This window comes from Castor canadensis, chromosome 8 (genome assembly GCF_047511655.1).
Source record: "Castor canadensis chromosome 8, mCasCan1.hap1v2, whole genome shotgun sequence".
NCBI lineage: Eukaryota > Metazoa > Chordata > Mammalia > Rodentia > Castoridae > Castor > Castor canadensis.
The window spans coordinates 138,724,395-138,745,397 of record NC_133393.1 but is presented as its reverse complement, the minus strand read 5'-3'; the positions used below and the strand labels follow the sequence as shown (position 1 = coordinate 138,745,397).

At 33.9% G+C, this 21,003-nt stretch overlaps 1 protein-coding gene across 4 annotated transcripts in view; it reads left to right on the top strand.

The window, feature by feature from the left end:
• Washc3 (WASH complex subunit 3) overlaps window positions 1-21,003 on the top strand; it is a 92,037-nt gene that overhangs the window by 15,537 nt on the left and 55,497 nt on the right. For 2 of the 4 annotated variants that reach the window (XM_074084246.1, XM_020185937.2), the window contains exons 5-6: window positions 1,745-1,855; window positions 15,021-15,085. In XM_074084246.1, the coding sequence (XP_073940347.1) occupies window positions 1,745-1,855; window positions 15,021-15,085 (176 nt within the window). The remainder of the gene's footprint in view (window positions 1-1,744; window positions 1,856-15,020; window positions 15,086-21,003) is intronic. The other 2 variants (XM_020185938.2, XM_074084247.1) reach the window with 2 other exon arrangements.

Below are 21,003 nucleotides of genomic sequence, written 5' to 3'. Positions count from 1 at the left end.
GTTATTATTAGATATTTTTGTCATAAAGAATAATTATGCACTTTCAAAACCATCATTCATTTATCATTATCTCAAATCAATATATGAGTCAAAGACTCAAGGCTTGTATATTGATTCTGCTGCAACTTTAATTTCATGTTTTAGGTCTTACTATTTTTCACAACAGATCATCCAATTATAAGGATCAAGATTAATTTGAATAAATGATACACAGTTGAAAGTATTGAATATAGGTCATTCAGATAGCAAAGATATAAGACACATAAGCCTCGTGAGACCTTGGTTATTAGGCAGAAGTAAAAAGCTGAGAGCTGAAAACTGTTAGATGGGTATGTAGATCTCATTTGCTCCATTGTGCTTTTGTATGAATTTATTGTCCATAAAGTTATAAAAAAATACACTTGGAAAACATACACTTGGATCTTGTTTTTATTTTTTATTTAGTTAACAATGTTCTGGACTTTTGCACTTAAGTATGTCACAGATGAATATATATATGTATATATGTATATGCTCATATATATATATTTATAGCCACTCATTTTTACAGCATTTAACAATATTATATAATAGGAAAACTCTAAGGAATTTTTAGATGTTTTATTGCTTCAGAGGTTTTTTTAAACAATTTAGTTTATATATGAATTATGTGAGGAAAAACCTTAGCATATAATATGTAATCTACATTCATGTTCTAAATACTATGAAGATTTAAGGACATAATTTATCCATGTTTTAGCATAGCTATAGACATAAAAACTGATTTCAATTGTTAAATGTTTCTTCACACTTATATGGAGATTTTGAGTTGAGATTCACAGAAGTAAATTTACTCTAAATTTCAGTTTGGTAGAGGGCTGGCGGAGTGGCTTCAGTGGTGGAGTGCCTGCCTAGCAAGCATGGGGCCCTGATTTCATGCCCCAGTACCTCAAACAAACAAACCAAAAATCAGTTTGGTAGAAACATCAAGTACTTTGTAACAGATAGTCTTAGTTTTATACTTATCTGAGGACATGATTCCACTCTGGTCAAGCTTCAGTTAACATAGGGCCATGCAAAGTGAGAACTGCCTATATAACCAAAGCATTTTTATTTAAAAAGATCATTCCTCAGTATCTGTCATTGTAAGTGGTATTTAGTATTTAATCTTAACCTCTCTGTGAACAGTATTACCATTAATAATAGCTCCATCAGTACCTAGAATGTAGAAAAACAAATAATTATCTGAGAAGCTGAGTTTTCTCCCACAAATATCTAGGGATTCCTTTCTTAAAAATTAGAATAGCCATGTCCATTTAGAGTAAGATAATTTGCTAAATAAGGGGTTCAATAGGATAGATGGCATATACCTTAAAAAATCAATTTACTGACCATTAAAGTTGAACGATCAATAAATCAAGTGATTTTACTAGCTCTATTTGAAGTTTTTATTAGCAAAATATATCACCTATTAATTCATGTTTTATATCAGCACTGTAGGAACATATAAGGCAGAATTAAGATTTTAATGCCATGAATGCATTTGCATTTTAAGAAATAACATATTAAGTGTAGCTTCCTCTGAGATAATATTTAAGTATTTGGAAACATATACCCATAATTAAATTATTGGTATTTAAACTTACGAATATGATTTTTTCTGGTATTTATTGTCTTATGATGTGCAAAAAAAAATCCCTTTTAAGTAACATGATGGACCCTTTCTGTGAATTGTCTAAAGATTTACACAAAATACTCTCTACAGCAGAACAGTACACAAGACTCTGGACAACAGGAAAGTGAAGTATCATCAGAAAATATCTTAACTGTAGCCAAGGATCCAAGATATGCCAGATATCTCAAAATGGTTCAAGTGGTAAGCTAATTTGGTCTGTCTTCTCTGTCTAGCAGCCTCTTTTGAAATTCTTAGCCCTGAAGTTTTCATTGTTATTTTTTCAATCTGAGAAAACTGCTAAACTGAGTGACCAAGTTTTCCAGTCTCCTACTTCTTTTATATTTTAATGAATACACTGATGAAAGTGACCAGAAGTCAAATCTTAAAATTGACTACACTTCAAATTAACATAGTTCAATATTAGATAGATTTGTCCAATTTTCTTTCTTCATGCAAAGTTATCACTGCATATCTTAGATACATCAGAAAGAAGTGAAAGTAGACTATTCATTTGATAAATCATACAATTTTAGCTGAATTCCCATATGCTAGCACAAAGAATGGTTTTTAAATATATGTTATTTTGATGTTCATCTATCAGTGATACGGTTTATAGAAAAGAACATACCTCTCTTGGCCATGTAAGGTAATGCTTTTAATATTATAGTTTTTAAGAAGTTTTAACATGGTATGATATAAAAAATGTATGCAGTCATCTATAGTAGAAGAAGTTAATTTCTTGCATGTAAAAAAAGACCTGATGCAACTAGTTGAAAGAGCTAGCTGAAAATCATTTTTCTGTTAATCAAAATTTAATGCTTTTGTAACATTTTATTATCAAGCAAAAGAAGCACTAGTGACTAAAGAACAGATTTGTTTTCACTGTCCATGGCATTATTTATTGTCAAAATAATTCAAAAGCAAATACTGCTCTGCTCTCTCAACAACCAGAAAGGGCAAACTGCCTGATTTAGAAGCTATAGTGTTGACAATGAGGCAAAAAGCACATTCATTTCCTCTGTGTAGTGGAAGAAGTAAATTTCTCAGTTTCAGAATTCAGTAATAGACAATAGCTTAGACTCTAGGTTGCAGAAAAAATATATTTTGGGATGAAAATATGTAAGGTTATTTAATATGAATAAAAAAGAGTAAGTTTGAATATGAATATATTTTAAAAGCTAGAACCCAGGAATACCTAAGCTTGAAAGATAGATTGTTAAAAGCTTGTGACTCTTTCAAACGAGAGTAAAGGTTTCAAAATGAGTCATAAAAGGTTTTTATGTTAGTCTCTCCTGGCCTAACCAATATATAATAGGAAATAAGATCTACTTGATTATATCTAAGAATGCCCTGAAATCTTTCATGAAAGACTGTCTTAGGATAACTGCTCTCTGGTAGTCCCCTTATATCCACAGTATCGCTTTCCACAGTTTTAGTTAACCATAACCCACTTCCAACTGAAAATATTAAATGGAAAATTTCAGAAATAAACAATCCCTAAGTTTGAAGTTGCATGCCATTCTGACATCATCCCACCTGGTACTTGAGTCATCCCCTTTGTCCAGTGTATCCATGCTGTTACTTTACCCTCATAGATAGTCAGTTAGTAGTCATCTCAGTTATAAGAACTACCCTCCCAGTATTGAACTCTTGTACATAGGGATCAGTCTTCATCTCAGGCATCCACTGGGAGAGGAGGTTCATATCACCCACAGATAAGAGGGAATCTACCGTTGCCCACTTATTCCACAAATGTTTAATAAACACTTACTTTAAACTATCATATTAGGTATTATCTAGATTCAATTAACCAGCATACCATTTGTGACTTTTATTTTTCCCAGTGCTTTCTGTGTGTGTGTGTGTGTGTGTGTGTGTGTGTGTGTGTATGAGACTTAAAAGCCAAAGTTCTTTACGGATCCATCAAATAGATCCCCTACAGGTTAGATAGAACCTCTTTTATCTCTCTGATTTCATGTCCTCACTCACTTTGGTCCAACTTATACTGGCCTCCTTGATGTTCCTTGAATAAATATACAGTCACTGTCCTGTTTTGTGGCCTTTGTTGGATTAGCTGTTCTCTGTCTGAAACGCTTTTTCCCAAATATCTTCAGGTTTGCTCTCTAACTTCCTTCAAATCTTCATTCAAATATTATCTTCTAAGTGAGGCCTTCCTTAGTTTTATTAGAAAAAGTACTGTAGCACTTCTTAACACTTAACTCAGGTACTAGGTGGACTAGAGTTAAGTCCATCCTTTTTGCTTCTGTAGCTGAATACAGATAAGGGTTCAATTTTAACCACCTCAGACTTTTCCTGTTTTAGCCAAATTGTTCTGTTTTTAGCTTGTTGCCTTCCTGCAGCCTTTGGTATAGGTATTCCTATGTCCTAAGCATTATTATAGGGCTCTAGACATGCTGCTCTTTCTTGGTGTCTCCCTCTTCAGACACAAGGACTTGGCCTTCCTGTGTTATGCGAGCTCATCAATCATTCTTCTTTTTATTTTCTGCTTTTAATTTTCAGGCATTGCGGTTCTTATATGGCTCTTAGTTATTAAAGTTGTTTGGGGGTGATTTTTAAGAAGAAAGGGGGAGCAATATCTTTACACTGCCATCCTAAAACTAGAAGTTCATCCAAGTTAAATTTAATTTTACTGTTTTTAGTTTATTGTGCCAACCTGTGTCCCAGAATCTTATTACCCAACTTTTATTTCCTACTGATCCCTGTCCTGAATTCCATTCTTCAGACAAAACCACAAATCCTTCCTCATGTAAGCTCCATGGTTTTCCATGTTTGAATGTAGTTCCCCTTTTCTTGATTAATACATGTCTAAATTCTACTCAGTTAACATGTTCTAATGAGTGCTTCCACTAAATTGCGTCTGATTCTAAACCCACCAACACTTAAAGCTAAAAGTAAGATCTTCCTTCATTGACCTATCCAGACATTTTTTCTTTATTCATTATGGAATTTGTCAATCCTTTTTCAATGAATATTTGTTAATATTTTACCTCCCCAATCAAGAAGGGAACATGAGAGGAAGTATACCATCTTGAATAATCTTTGTATTCACTTTAACACCTTACCCCATAGGGGTGTTCAATCAGTAATTTTCAGTGCACTATGTAAACCTGCCTATCAACTTTCCATTCACTTTGAATTATGGTCCTGTTTCTCCAAGTTGTTGAATTGAAATGTTTTGTAGAACCAAAACAAGAATAGAGCAAGTAGAGGTCTCCCTCAAAGTTGATGTGAATCTGCTAATCATTATCATTTGGACTGCAGTTATTAAACCATATACAAATATATTTTCTCATATTTCTTAAGTGTATAAGTGGCTGTCAAAATCAAAAACTAGAAAAATAAATGGTAGTACCACCTGCTTTAGAAAATGCCTCACAGAAGTAGAGCCATTAGAGTCTCCTTATAGTTCATATGTTGACTCATTCAATTTTTATCATTGACAGGAAAAGAATCTACATAGATTTGTATGTCTCCACTCCAGGGTGGTAGTAAGCCTTCTTGTTGTCTGTATTAGTCCTCTAACCAGCTTTTTGTTCTGCTAAGGTCATTCAATTCCTTGAGTGTGAAAACAAGCAGGGTTTAGAGGGATATAGATAGAAAGATAAACAAATTTGACTGCTAGTCCTCAGGAGGACTAGCTAATGCTTGTGTGTACCTTCATTGCAAATTGCCCTATCAGTAGTGAAAAGAATCACTTTTCCAAAAATGATTATAGATTTCATTAAAATAACCATTTTTTCTCAACTTCAGAAGGTAGCTAAGGTTTTTCTTGCTTATCCACCACTGAAAATTTAGTTTTAGTGTTAATGTAGAGAAAGGCTGATGTCAGCATAATTCATCCATTGAATTCTCCATTGTCTATAGATATGATCATCTATAGAATCATATATATTAATATAGGTTATTGAAGCTGAGTTTTAGAAGCATGTAGTGCAGTTGTTAAGGAGCTGTTTGCATTAACAAACAGAAAGCTAGCTTGGACCAGAAAAAAAAAAAACCCTCTGTTTTTAAGAAAAAAATCCTTATATCACAGTATAAAAATACTCCTAACATCCTGAAAATCACAGTATCATAGGCCCTCACAACAGAATTAACAGTGCCACAAAGCTCTTACCTCCTAAGGACAGTAGTGCGATTTATTTTTCAGTGCCATCATATGCTTACTTAAAAATATGAGTTCTCCATAAGTAATCCTTATACATATAATTCCACCTAGACTGGGCTGTGTATCTTTTCCCAAAAGTTCAGTATTCTTCCACTTGGTAGCATCTTAGTACTGATTAGCCCTCAACAATTTTGTAATTTTTTTTCTCCTACTTCCTTCCTGCATTAGGACCTTACTGTTTAGAATCGTTTCATCATCTTTAGTAAGATAAAGAATAAAAAAGCATTTCTCAAGCCTTTTTAACATTTTCTTTGGTATAAAAATCTTGAATTTATAGGGCACCCATGTAGTGATCATTCACTTCAGTTGGGAAAACAGAAGTCCTACAAAGTCTTTATTATTATCAGGCTTCCTCTGGGTATTAAGGTTAACTATGATGTTTTGGGGCCTCCTTAAGAGGCCATGTAAACTGCCTCTATCTAGGTCCTAGTCAAGTCTCCTGGAGTGTATTGCTTTTATTGCCCTGCCTCATATGTCACTTGCCCATAAATGTATTTTAGAGTGCAATAATTTAAACTATTTAATTAATATAAATGCCTTTGAGCAGGAACCAACACAGTCATTCACTGTCTCACAAGTCCAAGTTCACAAAGTAATAAGCAATACTTTGCTTTTTGATTTTCTTGCCTTTCTGTTTCACCTGGATTACTACCCTCTGTGATACATAAATGTTTATAGTCCCAGAAAGTAGTTGTTTCTCTGGGAAGCAGTTTGAATGCCTAGGAATATACCTTGATTCTTACCCTGTACTTCTAAAGTGCAGTGTGGTATAGTTTCTTAGGTTTGTCATATACTCCTTTTATGACCATGTTCGGGTCAAGACCTTAGTTTGCTCATACAGAAAGTGAGATCTGAAGTTCCCTTTAGACTTATGATCTATTGATTGATCCTGAGATTTAGATCTTATTAATGAAAGTTCTGAAACACCTGCTAGCATTTTCTGATTTTTTTTTTCCATTTTAAACAAGCTTTACCCAAGATTTTTCAGTGAATAATACTGTTGTGTTCCACACATGGCATATAGTTGATTCTGATTTAATGTTTATTGTCATAATAGTACAGCACAAGCCTTTGCTAAATTACATATTGCTTTTATAACTTAACCGGAATTGTGTACATAGATCACTTTCCCAACAATTCTCCTCCTTTTACTGGCATAGCTTGGTAAATCCTTTGCCAGTAATAAATTGTACATTGGGAAAGTCCTACTTCCACATTAAGAAGCTAATGACTTGTATTTTTCAAACCATATTTGCCAAAACAGTTTCTTCAGACACTTAGACTTTTTTGAAACTATTTTCTTTGGCTTGCTTAAAATGTGAATTGAATAATCTCTTTGGTTCTGGTGGTTCTGATGTATCTCTTGCCAGAGTGGATGTTGGCCTAGGGAATGTGACTTCCATTACCTAAGGACAAAGAGATTCCAAATGATTATTAAAAATATTCATCAAGAAATTATACACATTGGACCTGGTGAAGCTAATCAAGCATGAAGAAGAATGAGATAGCAATCAAGGTGTAGTTATTGTAAGATTAATTGAACCTTCTTTTGGTTATGCTTACAGTGTGGTCTTCCATGGTCTAGAATACTCCAGGGTAGGTTCCTTATTCACTGATCAACAGTGTAATCAAAAGAAGGAGTTAATGGTTCGTATACAATACAACCATGGAAAACACTGGTATAGACTTAGTTTAACAACTATTTGTCACTTCATTTTCATTTTTAAAATTTTATGTGAATGTGATAACATTAATATGTGTTTCATTTATTTTATAATTCCTGAAGTTTACTAATCAAGGTCAATGCCTTTTGAATACATGAAGATTTAGCAAATGGCAGGATAGTTTTTTCTGATGCTTTAGCTTCACGTTGTTCTTGAACATAAAAGCTGCATGTCTAATAATTTTATAAATTTTAACCTTCCCATCAACTAAATAAATGATTTACCAGGTTGATTTGACTCCAGTAAAAAAGACATAAAGTCTAATAGGATGGTAGGCTGTATGAGTAGTAACTATGAGTTGGGATTTTAAATGCAACTCAAGAGACCTTTGGTAGTTGTCCTCCTTTCTCTTCATTCTATCTTATATTAAATGCAAGAAGGTCTGGATAGATATTTCTTCTAAGCAGAAAGCTTCGCAGTTATCTACCTGCAGTGTTACCTATGCTTTGCCATGGCCTGAGTATCCAGAGAACCTAGAAACAGATAGCTTCTTGTCATATTTGTGATAAAGAACTACAAAAATTAATAATTCATTCTTGGCCAAAGTTAGTGAACTGGTTCTCTAAGGCAGCTATGTGTGAAGTAGTATTATGCCATTTTTGAAGATTGTGAATTTTTAACGATGTGACTTCCTTTTGAACCCTCTGCATATTACCTTGAAAGTTAGGGAGCTCAGAACAAGTCATAGTGTGCACAAGTTTAATGTTAAGAAAGAAGCACCGCTATTGGCACACTCCTGTCATCTGAGCACTCAGGAGACTGAGGCAGAAAGATCTTTGCATTTGAGACCAGCTTGAACTATACAATGAGACCCTATTTCCAAAAAAGTATGGCCTTTAAATTATGTGATTGCCTTTTTACTAGTTTTTCTTTTTTATTTTTTTGGCAGTACAGGGCTTTGCACTTGCTAGGCAGGCACTCTTTACTTGAGTCACTCTACTAGCCCTGCTAGTAATAAACAATGATACTGCTAAGTTCAAGTTTTTCATTTCTTGGCTTTTCCCAATGGCAGAAAGTGCTTGCCATGCAGTGGCAAATTACATGGTTGTTCGTTCTATTGGTAATATCATGTGTACTTCCTTTGATTTCCTCATATATGCTTATTCACTAATATTGCTGTGGCCATAATCGTATAGCTCCGAATGTCTTAATAGTAATAGCACATACTTTTCATTGTAGCTGTTTGCAGGTGGCATTCAGTTGCATCAAAGTGTTAATTTGTGGATAATTTGTTTGCAGGGACAAGTTGTTTGCCATGACTATTTTTATTTCTGGTGCTTAAAGTGTCTAGAAGATATCTTGAATTATTAACCACATGAAGGTTTGGAATTCTCAGTCATATTTGAAGAATAGTCATGTGCCAATAAACTTGGTGTTACACACATAAATGCTAGTCTCCATTAGAGTTGGAGATAGATGTTTGGCTACTGTACACTAGAGTTCTTTATTTTTTAATACTATATCAGATCATTGAAAATCAATTTTAATTAAAAATCATTTTAAAGGGGGAGTAAGTGGAACATAAAAAAATTAAAAATACGAAATAATCTAAAAATAGCTGTCAATAAAAGTCACTACATTTAGGATGCTGAACTTCAGTTTTTCTTAAGTATAAAACTATGTTTCATGAGAATGTATTTCTTCAGGAACTTATTCTGCACATATTATTGTATCATTGGTAATAAAATAATTTAGATAATTCTCAATTTCAGTTTATTTGCGAAGTGCCAATAACGCTTACTCCATTTGTCTTAAACTCACTATAACACCATAACTCTGCCCCTGTTAAAAAACACAGAGGAGGAAACTTTTTATAGGGTTATTTTATATTAGCTTTAAATTTCACGGGAATTGCCTTTAAATGACATATAAAATGGTAACCAACAAAGGATATTAGCAGAAAAATATTTTAACCTTTGACTTCACATCTGTCATTCCAATTTATTTAAACAACTCTTTGACTCTTTGGAAGTTGTGACAGAAGGAGCAGCACTGTGCTATTAAGGTTCTTAAGGAAGCTGTAGAGGATATACACTAACAGTGACAGTTTTTATGTGAGATAGTTGATCCACTTGCACTTTTTAGTTATCCAGCTTTGATTTCTCCTTTCTCACTGACCTTCTCCACCAGAAAAAAGAAGGCACCTCCCATTAAAGTTTTTCAAATTGGTGAGGAGGAAGTCAGAGGCATATAAATTTAAGTAGTTACATCCTTAGATTTACTTAGTTTAGAAATATGTGTCTCCCTACCTTAATTATTAATTTGTTTATTTAATAATTTGATTAAAGAAAAGGTAAAGGCCAGAGAAGTAAATGACTATAATAAGGAAATATGATCATCTGAAAGAGAGAAACACTCAAGTGGTTTTAGAAACCATGAATTTGAGGATGGCATTTTTAGTTCCATATCCTGACAAAGATCTCAGATAGTGTAAGCATTCATAATGAGGGGGACTATCCAGGATTGGAAAATAATTTCTGTTTCCAGACCTAATTATAACTTGTTGAGCTTTTCATAACACAGCAGAGTATCCCAAATTTTCTTCCCAGCCCAAATTCACAAATCACTTTTATTTAATTAATTGGTTAGACCATGGGCTGATGACATACCATTATTAGATTCAGGACCCTTCTTTGGGGTTCTGTAGCTACATGAATGGCTAGCCCTGACCATCTTTCTTTAACTGGATACCTATAGAACACTAAGGGCATTGTTAAGAGAATTGTAATATGTTTGTTCAGTGCCTTACCTCTATTGGAAAATTGACTCAAAAGTGAATATTCTGTAATTTGTGTCACTACAATCATCTTTATAATCAATTACTAAGAATTCTTATATTTTTATTGCTATATTTGGAGATACTTATTTGTATAAGTAGTAATGTTTTTAAAAACTGAACAGGAGACTATCTGAACTTCTTATACTCTTAATTTGAATAGCAAATTCTAAAATGATTTCTATAAAAATTCTTTTGAAATTTCTATTCTAGAAAGTAAAAGTATAATAAAATTTAGAAAATTCTAGTATGCGCTTCAGAAAGCAGATCTCATTTAAGTGAAATGGAGTGCATATTCATTATGGAGTTCCACCATTAATTACCCAGAATCTTTAAATTCTGGGTACTGTTTTTCCATTGTAGTGAAGGAAGGAAAATGGATCTCCCACAACACCAAATAACTCTTTAATCAAAAAATGCAAATGCAAAGTAAATACTTTGTGGACTTTTGGTTATCAACACCTGATGTTTACTATGCTACAAATATATTTTAAGGTGGGGGAAAGATTAATCCCATGAGAAAATTGATGCAGCTATAGTTAGAATTGTCTCATAACAATAAATTCCTAACTTTTTGAAATAATTAAAGGTTTTTCTTCATAAGCATTCAGGTTAGCTTTAGTTCCTTATCTCTAAAAGGTACAGGCAGAACTGCAAAAATGTACTTATTGTACAAATAAAGTAACAGTAATTGCCTCACCAACCTTCTGGGGACCTGGTCATAACTGATGTCATTTTTGTCCACTTTTTCATGTGAGTTGTTCCTTCATCTTTAAAGCTATCTGATGCAGTCAGTGAGAAAGTATTTCTCACTACAAAACTTATCTCTTAAGAGGATCCTTGAAAAAGGAATTTTTACTGTTAGCTTTTCTAGACACCACTGTGTGTAGTACTAGTCAAGAAATGTGTGGGTCACTTTTTGACCCACACATTTAGGTTCAAATTAACAACCCTTGGTAGCAACAGCATCAGAGCAAGTATCAGGCTCTTGTATTTTTCAGATCTAAACAAATCTTTAGAAATAGTTTCCCTTTTATTCATTTATAATAAGCCCAAATATTTATTGTCAATAAAATTAGCTAAATGAATTGTGGCAAAGAAATATAGTATAATACTATGCAGCTGTGAAAATGAATGAACACAACTACATGCTTCCACATGAAAGACGACAAAAATACATTGAATGTAAGAAAAGCTTCCCCTCTTTAGACAGCGTATTCATTTTACAGTGATGAAAGGATTTATGTAAATTAATTTTCCATCCCTTTATTGGATGTTTCTAGAAGGAGAAAAAATCATGGTACTTTAAAATAGCACTATTGAAAATCAGAAGGCAAAAGTATGGTTGAGTCTATTTCACTAAGTTAAAATAAAAGGAACCTGATTGGAGCATCAACTAACTTTCCACCACATCACATCTCTCAGTTCCTACATATTCCCTCTCCCTGAAAATAAAAAAAAAAAAGGTTCTGTTTTGTTTTTTGAGATAGGGTCTTACTATATAGCCCAGGCTGTTCTAGAACTTGCCTCAGTCTCCAGAGTGCTGGGCTTACAAGCTTGTACCACCATGCCCTCCTCAAAAATTTTTGTATAACTATCGACTCAGTAGATGCTTTCTTTTTTAATTGTTGCTCTAGGTAGTTTTCCATCTTTCATAACTGAGTCATTGTGATTCAAACTCATGAGAAAAAAAAGTTAAAATGTAAGGAACATTTTTGTTATTTTTTTAAAAAGCAAGGTTATTTATCTGTTAAACTGAGTAAGAGACTTTTTTTCTTCTAAAAAACTTTGGGAAAATTTCAACATAGTTTATAAAGAGACTTAGTAGCTTGGTTTTCATTAACACAATAACAAATATATGTAAATATTGGCAGGCCTGTAAACCTCCAAACAGTTTTTGTGATATAAGAAACTAGTATTTAACCATTAGTGCTGCCATCATAATTTCATTAGCGTGGCTTCTTTACACGCTTTCTCCAGTGACGCAAATACAGACGTGATTTTTTGGAACATCGGACTTATGGCTGCCTTCTCGCTTCTTCATTACTTATGTTGGACAAACTGTGATTATCACTTGCCAAAAAAAATCCCACAGTTCAGTAGACTTCAGTTTTGAGGTCTGCTATGTCCTCCTTAGACCACCAGTAGCTTTGTCTCTTGGTGATTAGAAATTGGACACTTCTTTTTGATGTTTAACAAACCAGGCTCTGTTACTTGACGTCTAAAGAAGAATGTAACAAAACAACAAATTTTCTAAGCAACATCACTGGAAATATAACAGCAAATCCCTTTGGAATGTATGTTTTGGAGTACTGTAAAATTATTCTTTTTTATCAAGCTTTATGAGATTTGTATTAAGATGTAATAATAAGTCTCTGATGGGGTACAATATGAGAAGTTGTAAGTATTTTCTTTTACCTATATCAAAATTAGAAATGACTAAAGTTACAAGGTTAAAACCAAAAACCCAGACTAAAATACATAGTTTATTTAATTCTACCAACATCCCTGTTCTTCATTCCTGCTTGTCCACTCATCACCTCTTCTCACATCTATGCTGTATACACTTTCTTTGTATACTTTAGGAAACATTTTTTTTTCAGCCTCATTTCTATCCTTTCTGTTTTGGGAGCTTTGTAACTTATTTGTATAACCTTTCCAATGATATCCTGTGGATTATGCTAATGTATTATAAATAAATCACATAGTAGAGTTTGTAGAAAGACCTTATACCACAAACCATAGTTAATTGAAGCTGAGAGGGATTTTTGTTTGTTTTGTTTTTGTTTTCGCTTTTTTTTTGTTGTTTAATAAATACAATATAACTCTACTCCTTTTCCCTTTTATTCTTAGCATTTCAGTGTTGGGTGTTTGTTTGTTTCTTTAATAAAGTGTTACGAACTCCTAACTTCCCTTCTGTTATCCTAAATAGTGGAATGAATGGCTTTTAATTAAATTCCTTGTCATTTAAGCAGTCAGTTTTCTGCTCTTTATTGTTAAAAATAAATTAATTTTAAATAATTTTTGTTTTAAAATAAATACATTTTGTTTTAAAACCTATTTTGCCTAAGTCTTAGTTCAAGTTATATTTTAAAAATAGTGCTACTTTTAATCTCTCACTCATTCTAATACAAATGTAAGAGTACATTAGTATTGGATGGGCTTTTTTGTTTTTTAATCTTTCATTTATCTTTAAACTTTATAAGTTACCAAGGGCTTTGAGTCTTACCTCCTACCTTCTTTAGCTTCCAAATTTATAATAATTTGGGGCTGGTGAAATGGTTCATGTGGTAAAAGCACCTGCCAAGCAAGTATGAGGCCTGAGTTCAAACCCCAGTGCACCAAAATGACCAAACAAACAAACAAACAAAATCACAACCAAATTTACAATAATTTGCTTTTCAGAATACCTTAAAGTTGCCTTTTGGAACAATGGTTGTTTCAGGGGTTTGATTTTGAGGAGAATTCTAGGTTTATGTTCATCTATTTAATACTTAGAATGCATTTAAGTATACATTTTTACCTGAATAATACTAGATTAAAATTACAAATTCATGCTATACAACACAACAGTTATGAAGATAAGCATGTAAGTGGGCCTATAAATGACTGCCTTACCTTTGCTGCATCTCCTGAGGGACACCTTCTGAATGACCAGCCCATAAACTTTAGGGAAAGGCTTCACTTCTCCAGCCTCACTTAACCTAGCTGGCTGGACAAGGGCACATGGACCCTTTCTTCTCTGCAGCCCAAATAAGTGATTAGGACTCTTCCTACTACTGTCTTTACTGGGCAATTTTTTTTAAGTAAAGAAGAATTACATTTTTGAAATAAAATCTTCTGAACTTGAAGAGGTTTGCTGGGCTGTCATCAAATAACACATTCGCTTTTTAAGATGATTTAATCAAGACCCTCAAATGTAGCATATCAGATTACTGTTTACTCATCCTTGGAGATGAGAAGAGCAGGAGTTGACAGAGATTTGGTTTCATCTTTTCACCTTAGAGTTTTACTAAGTTAGCTTTCAATGAGGTTGATTGATTTATTGAATCAGTTCCCTTTTCAAGTAAATTTTTATTTATGATGTATCCTTTTCTTATTGCTTTGATGTTCTTAACCTGAATGCTGAAATTCACATATTCTGAATGCAACTTCTACACTTCTACGGTTGTCACTGCTTCATGTTTGTATTGGGATCGGGAAGGTATGTAATGTGCAGCACAAGAGTCCTTGAATTCTATATGCCTAAGGTTTCCACAAGGAATTGGACCATTTACTTATTAAAAGAGCATTAACATGGATATATGTTATGTTGAAAAGTTCTGAAATCTTTATTTAAAGACATTTATTCATGTAGTTAAATATGCATTGTATCACTTCAGCTAAAGTTTTAATCATTTGACTGACCAATGTTTTCTTTTGATAATATGAATGAGAATAAGATCTCTGCTTCCTATATAGCAGAATTAGTAAGCTTAAACAATTTAATTTGGGCTTATGTGGTATTAGCACTCTTTCCATTAAATCAATATAAAATGCATACCATATTACATTATTCAAGTGCTTTGCATATGCTAGTAAAAGCAAAATAAGAACTCTATTAAATAATGAGGCATCTAAAGGTCTTCTTTCAGGTGGTATGTGGAAACAATAAAGGAGTATCTTGTGTCTTTTGCTTAGGGTGTTCCAGTGATGGCAATAAGAAACAAAATGATATCAGAAGGACTAGATCCAGATCTTCTTGAGTAAGTAATTCTTCTAATATAATGATGTTACTTCCAAGATATTGAATATGTCAATTATAACAACAATATTTCAAGGGCTCTCTCTAGTTTTTTCCTATATAGTGTTTAATAGTTGAAAAAATCATTTTCATAAATAGTGCCTTTGCTGTGTCAGTAAGGAATGAAGGAGGGAGGAAGGGAGAAAAGGAAAGGAAGGAAAAATATTCTAGGCTACCTGCTTTTGTACATTTCAGGAGCACTTTCGGTAGTTAAATGATGAATCTAGGTATCCAAAGGAACCAGAATTTGATGACAGGGTTCTTTTTTTTTCCTAGGGGCGAGGGGTTGTTTTTATCCACCAGCTTTTCATTTAAGAATTTTGTGTATATCAGGCACAGTGGCTCATGCCTATAATCCCAGATGCTTGGGAGGTAGATAATGGGAGAATCATGGATCAAGGCCATCCTTGGGCAAAAAAAAAAACTAAAGAAAAAAGGGGACTGGGAGCATAACCAGGTAGTAAAGTTCCTCCCTAATAAGCATGAGACCCTGAGTTCAAACCATAGTACTGCCAAAAAATTTTATAGTATATAGGAAATTTATTCTGCCGTGATATACATTAAACTACATTGAGAAATAAATAGGGTAAAAAGTTGCCATAGATCCACATTAATACTTGTTTATGACACTAAATACTAGTTTGTATGAGTTTTTTTTTTTTTTTTCGTGGTGATGGGGTTTAAACTCAAGACCTTGTATTTGCTAGGTGGACACTTTACCACTTGAGACACCCCCAGCCCTTTTTGCTTCTGGAAATACACAATAGGCCATCTGAGAGCTAAAATAACCTTTAAAATGATGTTTCTCTTTAGAAAAAATGTAGAAAATGGAAAGCCAGTGCTGCTTAGCATCCTCGTGTGTTAGGTATCCAATCCCTTTACCTGCTACTGTTTTCTTTTTAGTTTATTTTTTACTATCATATTATTGTTGTACTGGGGGTACATTGTGACATTTACAAAAGTTCTTATAATATATCATAGTTGAATTCACCCCCTCCATCTTTCTTCTTTGTCTCCCCCTCCCCCCATTCCTGGAATAGTTTCAACAAGTCTCATTTTCCATTTTCATACATGAGTGCACAATATCCCCCACCCAGCCTAAGCCAACTTCATAATCCTTTAATTCATCTAGCTATTCACATTAGCAGTTTGAAAAGCACCTTTGATTCTACCCCTTCCCTGTCCCCTACTATGTCAGTCACTGATTTTCTCATTTTTTAATATGTCTCATATCTGACTACATGCCTCTATACCCATTACTGTTAGTTCCAACTCTCATCATTTCTCACCTGAAATATTACAGTAGCTCCTGATTTGTTTTCTGTTCTCTTTCAAGTCATCCATTAAAGCCTGAGAGGATCTGTTTATGAACATTCTTTTCTGTTTGTGTTCCTTCTTGCTTCAGATCATCTGTGACCCTATACTACCTTTAGCATGTGGTGTAACATCTAAGTGTTATATATAAATTCTTTTACAAAAGCAAGTCCCAGATTCTCTCTCTAGCTGTATCTCTTATTCTCTTCTACACATTCCTATCTCATGCCGCCACAGCAAGCAACTTGCAGTTTTCTGAATGTATCATCTTCCAATATTCCCTTTCGATCTCTTCAGATATTTTCTTTCCTCTCCATGGCCCATCTTATTGACCTGACTAATTTCTTATTCAAGAGTCCATTAGGTATTAGTAGCAAAAGACAACTACCAATGGGAGAGCCCCATGTACCCCCAACACACTTTTGCATTTCATTAGCAAGTTAGAAGATATGTCATTGTCTATAAATGTTAAGAAACATTCAGTTGAGAGAGGTGCCAAGTTTTAGGGTAGAATTCCAGTAACAGTTAACATTGTCTTACAGAAAAGCTTTTCCTCAACCACAGCCTGGAGGCTGACTTCTGACCCATTACCTCATAAGTACATGCCATTGGTCAGCAGGGGCACTGGTTGGCGTGGAATGACTCACTTAACCTATCACCACTACTAGGAAACCAGTTCCAACTACATTTAGCTTAGTATGATAAGTGGAATCAACCACCTTGTTAACAGAGAAATTCTGATGTTTTTGGAGTCAGGCTTACATAAAAGTTAGGGAGCCTCATTTTGAGAGAAAAGTTTGAGGTCATATGAACCTTTTAGTTCATAACTAAATGTGCCATCCAAGGAGAGAGTGCAGTTTTATTTAGAATCTTAGGTACATAATAAGCCTTATCCAAGCACTTTCAGTAAAGATTGTTCTGTTTTCTTTTTTCTTTTGAAGATAAACATACTTTTTTTTAAATTAACGTTAGGTAGCAAGACAAACTCATATGACTGTTAGAAGAACTAATCTAGACATAACTAGTCTAAATCTGTTTACTGAGCAAAAAGCAGAACTGAAGTTGATATATGAATAAATAGTGATCATGAAATAAGGTGTGGTTTGATTGGCTTGTGTGTGTAAAAATTTGGAAACTAAAAAGGTTTACGTCATCAAGGGGAAGAAAGTGTGGCAGTTTTCCTCAAAAAATTACTATCATAAAATTTTAGTATATCTGTAAAAGTGAAGAAAATATCTGGTAATTGCTATATGAATATTATTTATTTGATACTTCTAAGTAGCTATTTAATTATTTTTTAAAATCCAAGTTTTTGAAAATAACAATGGTTCTACATAACCAGGAATTACTTCTGTTTAATTTTAGTTTAGCTAAAAACTAGTTTACATGCCACTGAAATAAAAAGACATGAAAAAGTACAATCACATTCAAAAGAATTTAAGGGAGAAAAATGGAAAATTTTAATCAGTCGTTACCCAAAGATCAGTCTGCTTTAGTTTTTGCATTCAGAAACACAGAACAGATAAAATTCTGTTTGAATCAATGCTTAGATTTTCTTACCAGGAAAAATTTTGCCCCTTTCCTGTCTGTGTTCTTACAGTTGTGTCCCAGAGCAAAGGTTGCAGTTATTACCTAGTAATTACTACTTTTGTAACTGTAGGTTATGCAGACTAACCTTTGGACCTGCCCAGCAGGCAGCAGGAGATGAAATTCATGATGATTAAGACTCAGGATGAGGCAGGCTTTAGAAAGAGTCTGCTTGGGAGGAGGTTCAGATTCTGCCCTGCCACTTTCTAGCTGTGTAACCCTGGGTTGATGGCTTAACCTCTCAGTTTCCGTAAGAGAAAAATGGAAAATAAGAGTTCATGTCCCCTGCCCCCAAAGACTTGTTCAGACTAAGATCAATAATGATGTAAGCACTTAGCACAACTCTAGACAAGCAGTAAATGTTTAATAAATGTCATTGTGATTTATGAATGTTTTAATGGAAGAATATGTAGCCAGTTCTAAACAGTGGATTTACCAGGCTTTTGGGTCATAACTTGTTTATAATTCTGTAGTCGCCTGTATACTATTACGTTTTCAACCGACATATTTCACATACACAGAGTACATTATCTTTTTAAATTACACCCTTTTTTCCCATGGTGCTGAAGATGGGATCCAGGGCCTTGTGCATGCTAGACAAGTGCCCCACCAACTGAGCTACATCCCCAGTCCAAGAACAGACTTCTGAAATTTAAATTCAGTTGATCACACTTGTTATCTTAGTGGAAGTGTGCAGTGTGCAGAATAATGATTTGCTACAGAATACATATCATTGAGTTTAAGTTACTTTGAGGGCTTTGAACCCAACGAGCTCATCTGACATTTGTCCTGTAGATAGCTATTCAAAGGACTTTAAACTGTCCTCCCACATGGTAGAGACTACTCTTAGTGGTTGCCAGAAATAGAAGTACCTACCTCATTCCATTTACCACTGAGACAAGAGGGGATTTATTATTTTTGAAAGGTTACTGGGAACCAAGATAACTTCTTTTTACAATGTATACCTAGCAATTTTCCTGCTCTCCGAGGGAATCCCTTACCTATCAATGTTCTTCATCTGCTTCCTGCAGTACAGCCACATAATGGATTGAAGGTTGGGTTTGAACTGGTTGAGGATAGACTAGATCTCAATTCCACAACTGGAAAACTCTAAAACTAGGGAGTTTTACTGGTTCCATATTTTTTTTTTTTTTAGTATTTGTGAAGCAGGTTCTCCATTCAATATATTTGCTAGTCCTCAAGTACTTGCTAGCAGATACTGTGGGAGAACTTGATCACAGAGTGAGACAGACAATAGAAACTGCAAAGAGGAGTTGTTAGAAAGCATTTGTGGTCTGTCAGTGGCTAGGAATCAATAGATAGGGTAGCTGCTGGGAAGTAAAAGATCCCAAGACCAGTAACATCTTACCAAGAATAACTGGCTTTTCTTTTTCCTTATATTAGGCATTAATTTGTTTCCTTAGTTGAAGGGGTCTACTTACCAAGACAAAGAACAGGATATACCTGTACCGAAGCATTTAAAAAACACCAGAACATCTACAATTTGAGTAAATATAATACCAAAACAAATCTCCCTTGAAATTGTATTTTTTTAGGTTGTGAAATTATTATATTTTTGATGACCCTAGAGCTTTTTATATGGTCAAGCGCAATCACAGTTCGGGAATTTTAAGTGTTTTGCTCTTCCCTTAAGACCACCTATTGCCATTGCATAGAGCACTGATAGATCACTAATTGATAGTACCATGTGACATTATAACTTTATTATGACATTGAAAACACATGGGAAAGTGATTTGAATGATGACTGCTGTACCCCTTTCCCTACCACCTCCTACTCAGCAAGAATTTTATTAACAAGGTTTTTGGCGCTTAATTTGCTTTAAATTGAACTATTTTAAGTGTAAAGAAAATGAAAAATGTTTTAAGCTCTTTATCTACATAGATATTTTTCCATAGAATGTTTATTTTGTTTTTGTATCCTTAGAGCTCTTTATCTACATAGATATTTTTCCATAGAATGTTTATTTTGTTTTTGTATTCTTAAAGTGGCTATGATTTTAAACACAAATATAAATCTTCCTTTTCATGTTCAGGATTACAGAAACCAACTTAAATTAGCTTGAGCAGAAAGGGAAGTTATTTGGCCCATAGCTGAGACATCTGTGTAGAACAGGATCTAGGGTCTCAGTGTCCTTAGGGGCTGTCTCGCTGGCATTCTTCTCTCACCCTACTTCAATCCATCATTACTTCCTTCTCTCTCCTACTACTGATGGGCTTCCTCTGTGAACCCAGGGAAGGGAATCCCCAGCAAGGCTATATCTGGTTTTCCAATTGTAGAGCCCTTCTTAATAACCCATAGTTCATTTCTATAGAAACCTTCCAATTGGCACTGGTTGAGTTGGATTCTCTTGTATTCTTCTCTGTCTCTAGGAAAAGAGATTGCTGTGATTGACCAGGCCTAGATCATGTGAATGAAACAAGGAAGTGGGTAGGGAAAGGATGAGGACAACAGGGATTGATGGTTGACACCCTTCCTTGATTCATATTAATGGAAGAAGGATGGGTGTCAAAGTCATCAGGTATGCCAAAAAGTACTGATTTGTATATACCTTGCATTCTAAACTTTGGCTCATCTTTGTTAAGGTCAACCTACTAACTTCTTTGAAAAGAAAAAAAATCTATTTTTATCATAACTTAGACTTAGTAATGAGTTTAAACTTTAAAAAAAAAACTTAAGAATTTTGTTGATAATCTTAATGCCACAAATTTCATGTAAACATGCTTCTTAAAATGTAGCTCTAAGCCAGTGTTTTTTATTGTAGTCAACAAAAATTGAGATTTTTAAAAAAAAATTACACGATATATCATGAACATGTTTATGACATTATATAGTTTTCTGTATTTTCCTGATGCACTTTTGTTTTAGTACTCCAAATATATTTTAAATAGCTAGAGACTTTTATAAAGTTCTCATTTCTAGATTCTGTAATGAAATGTGTTTCCTTTGGATTTGAAG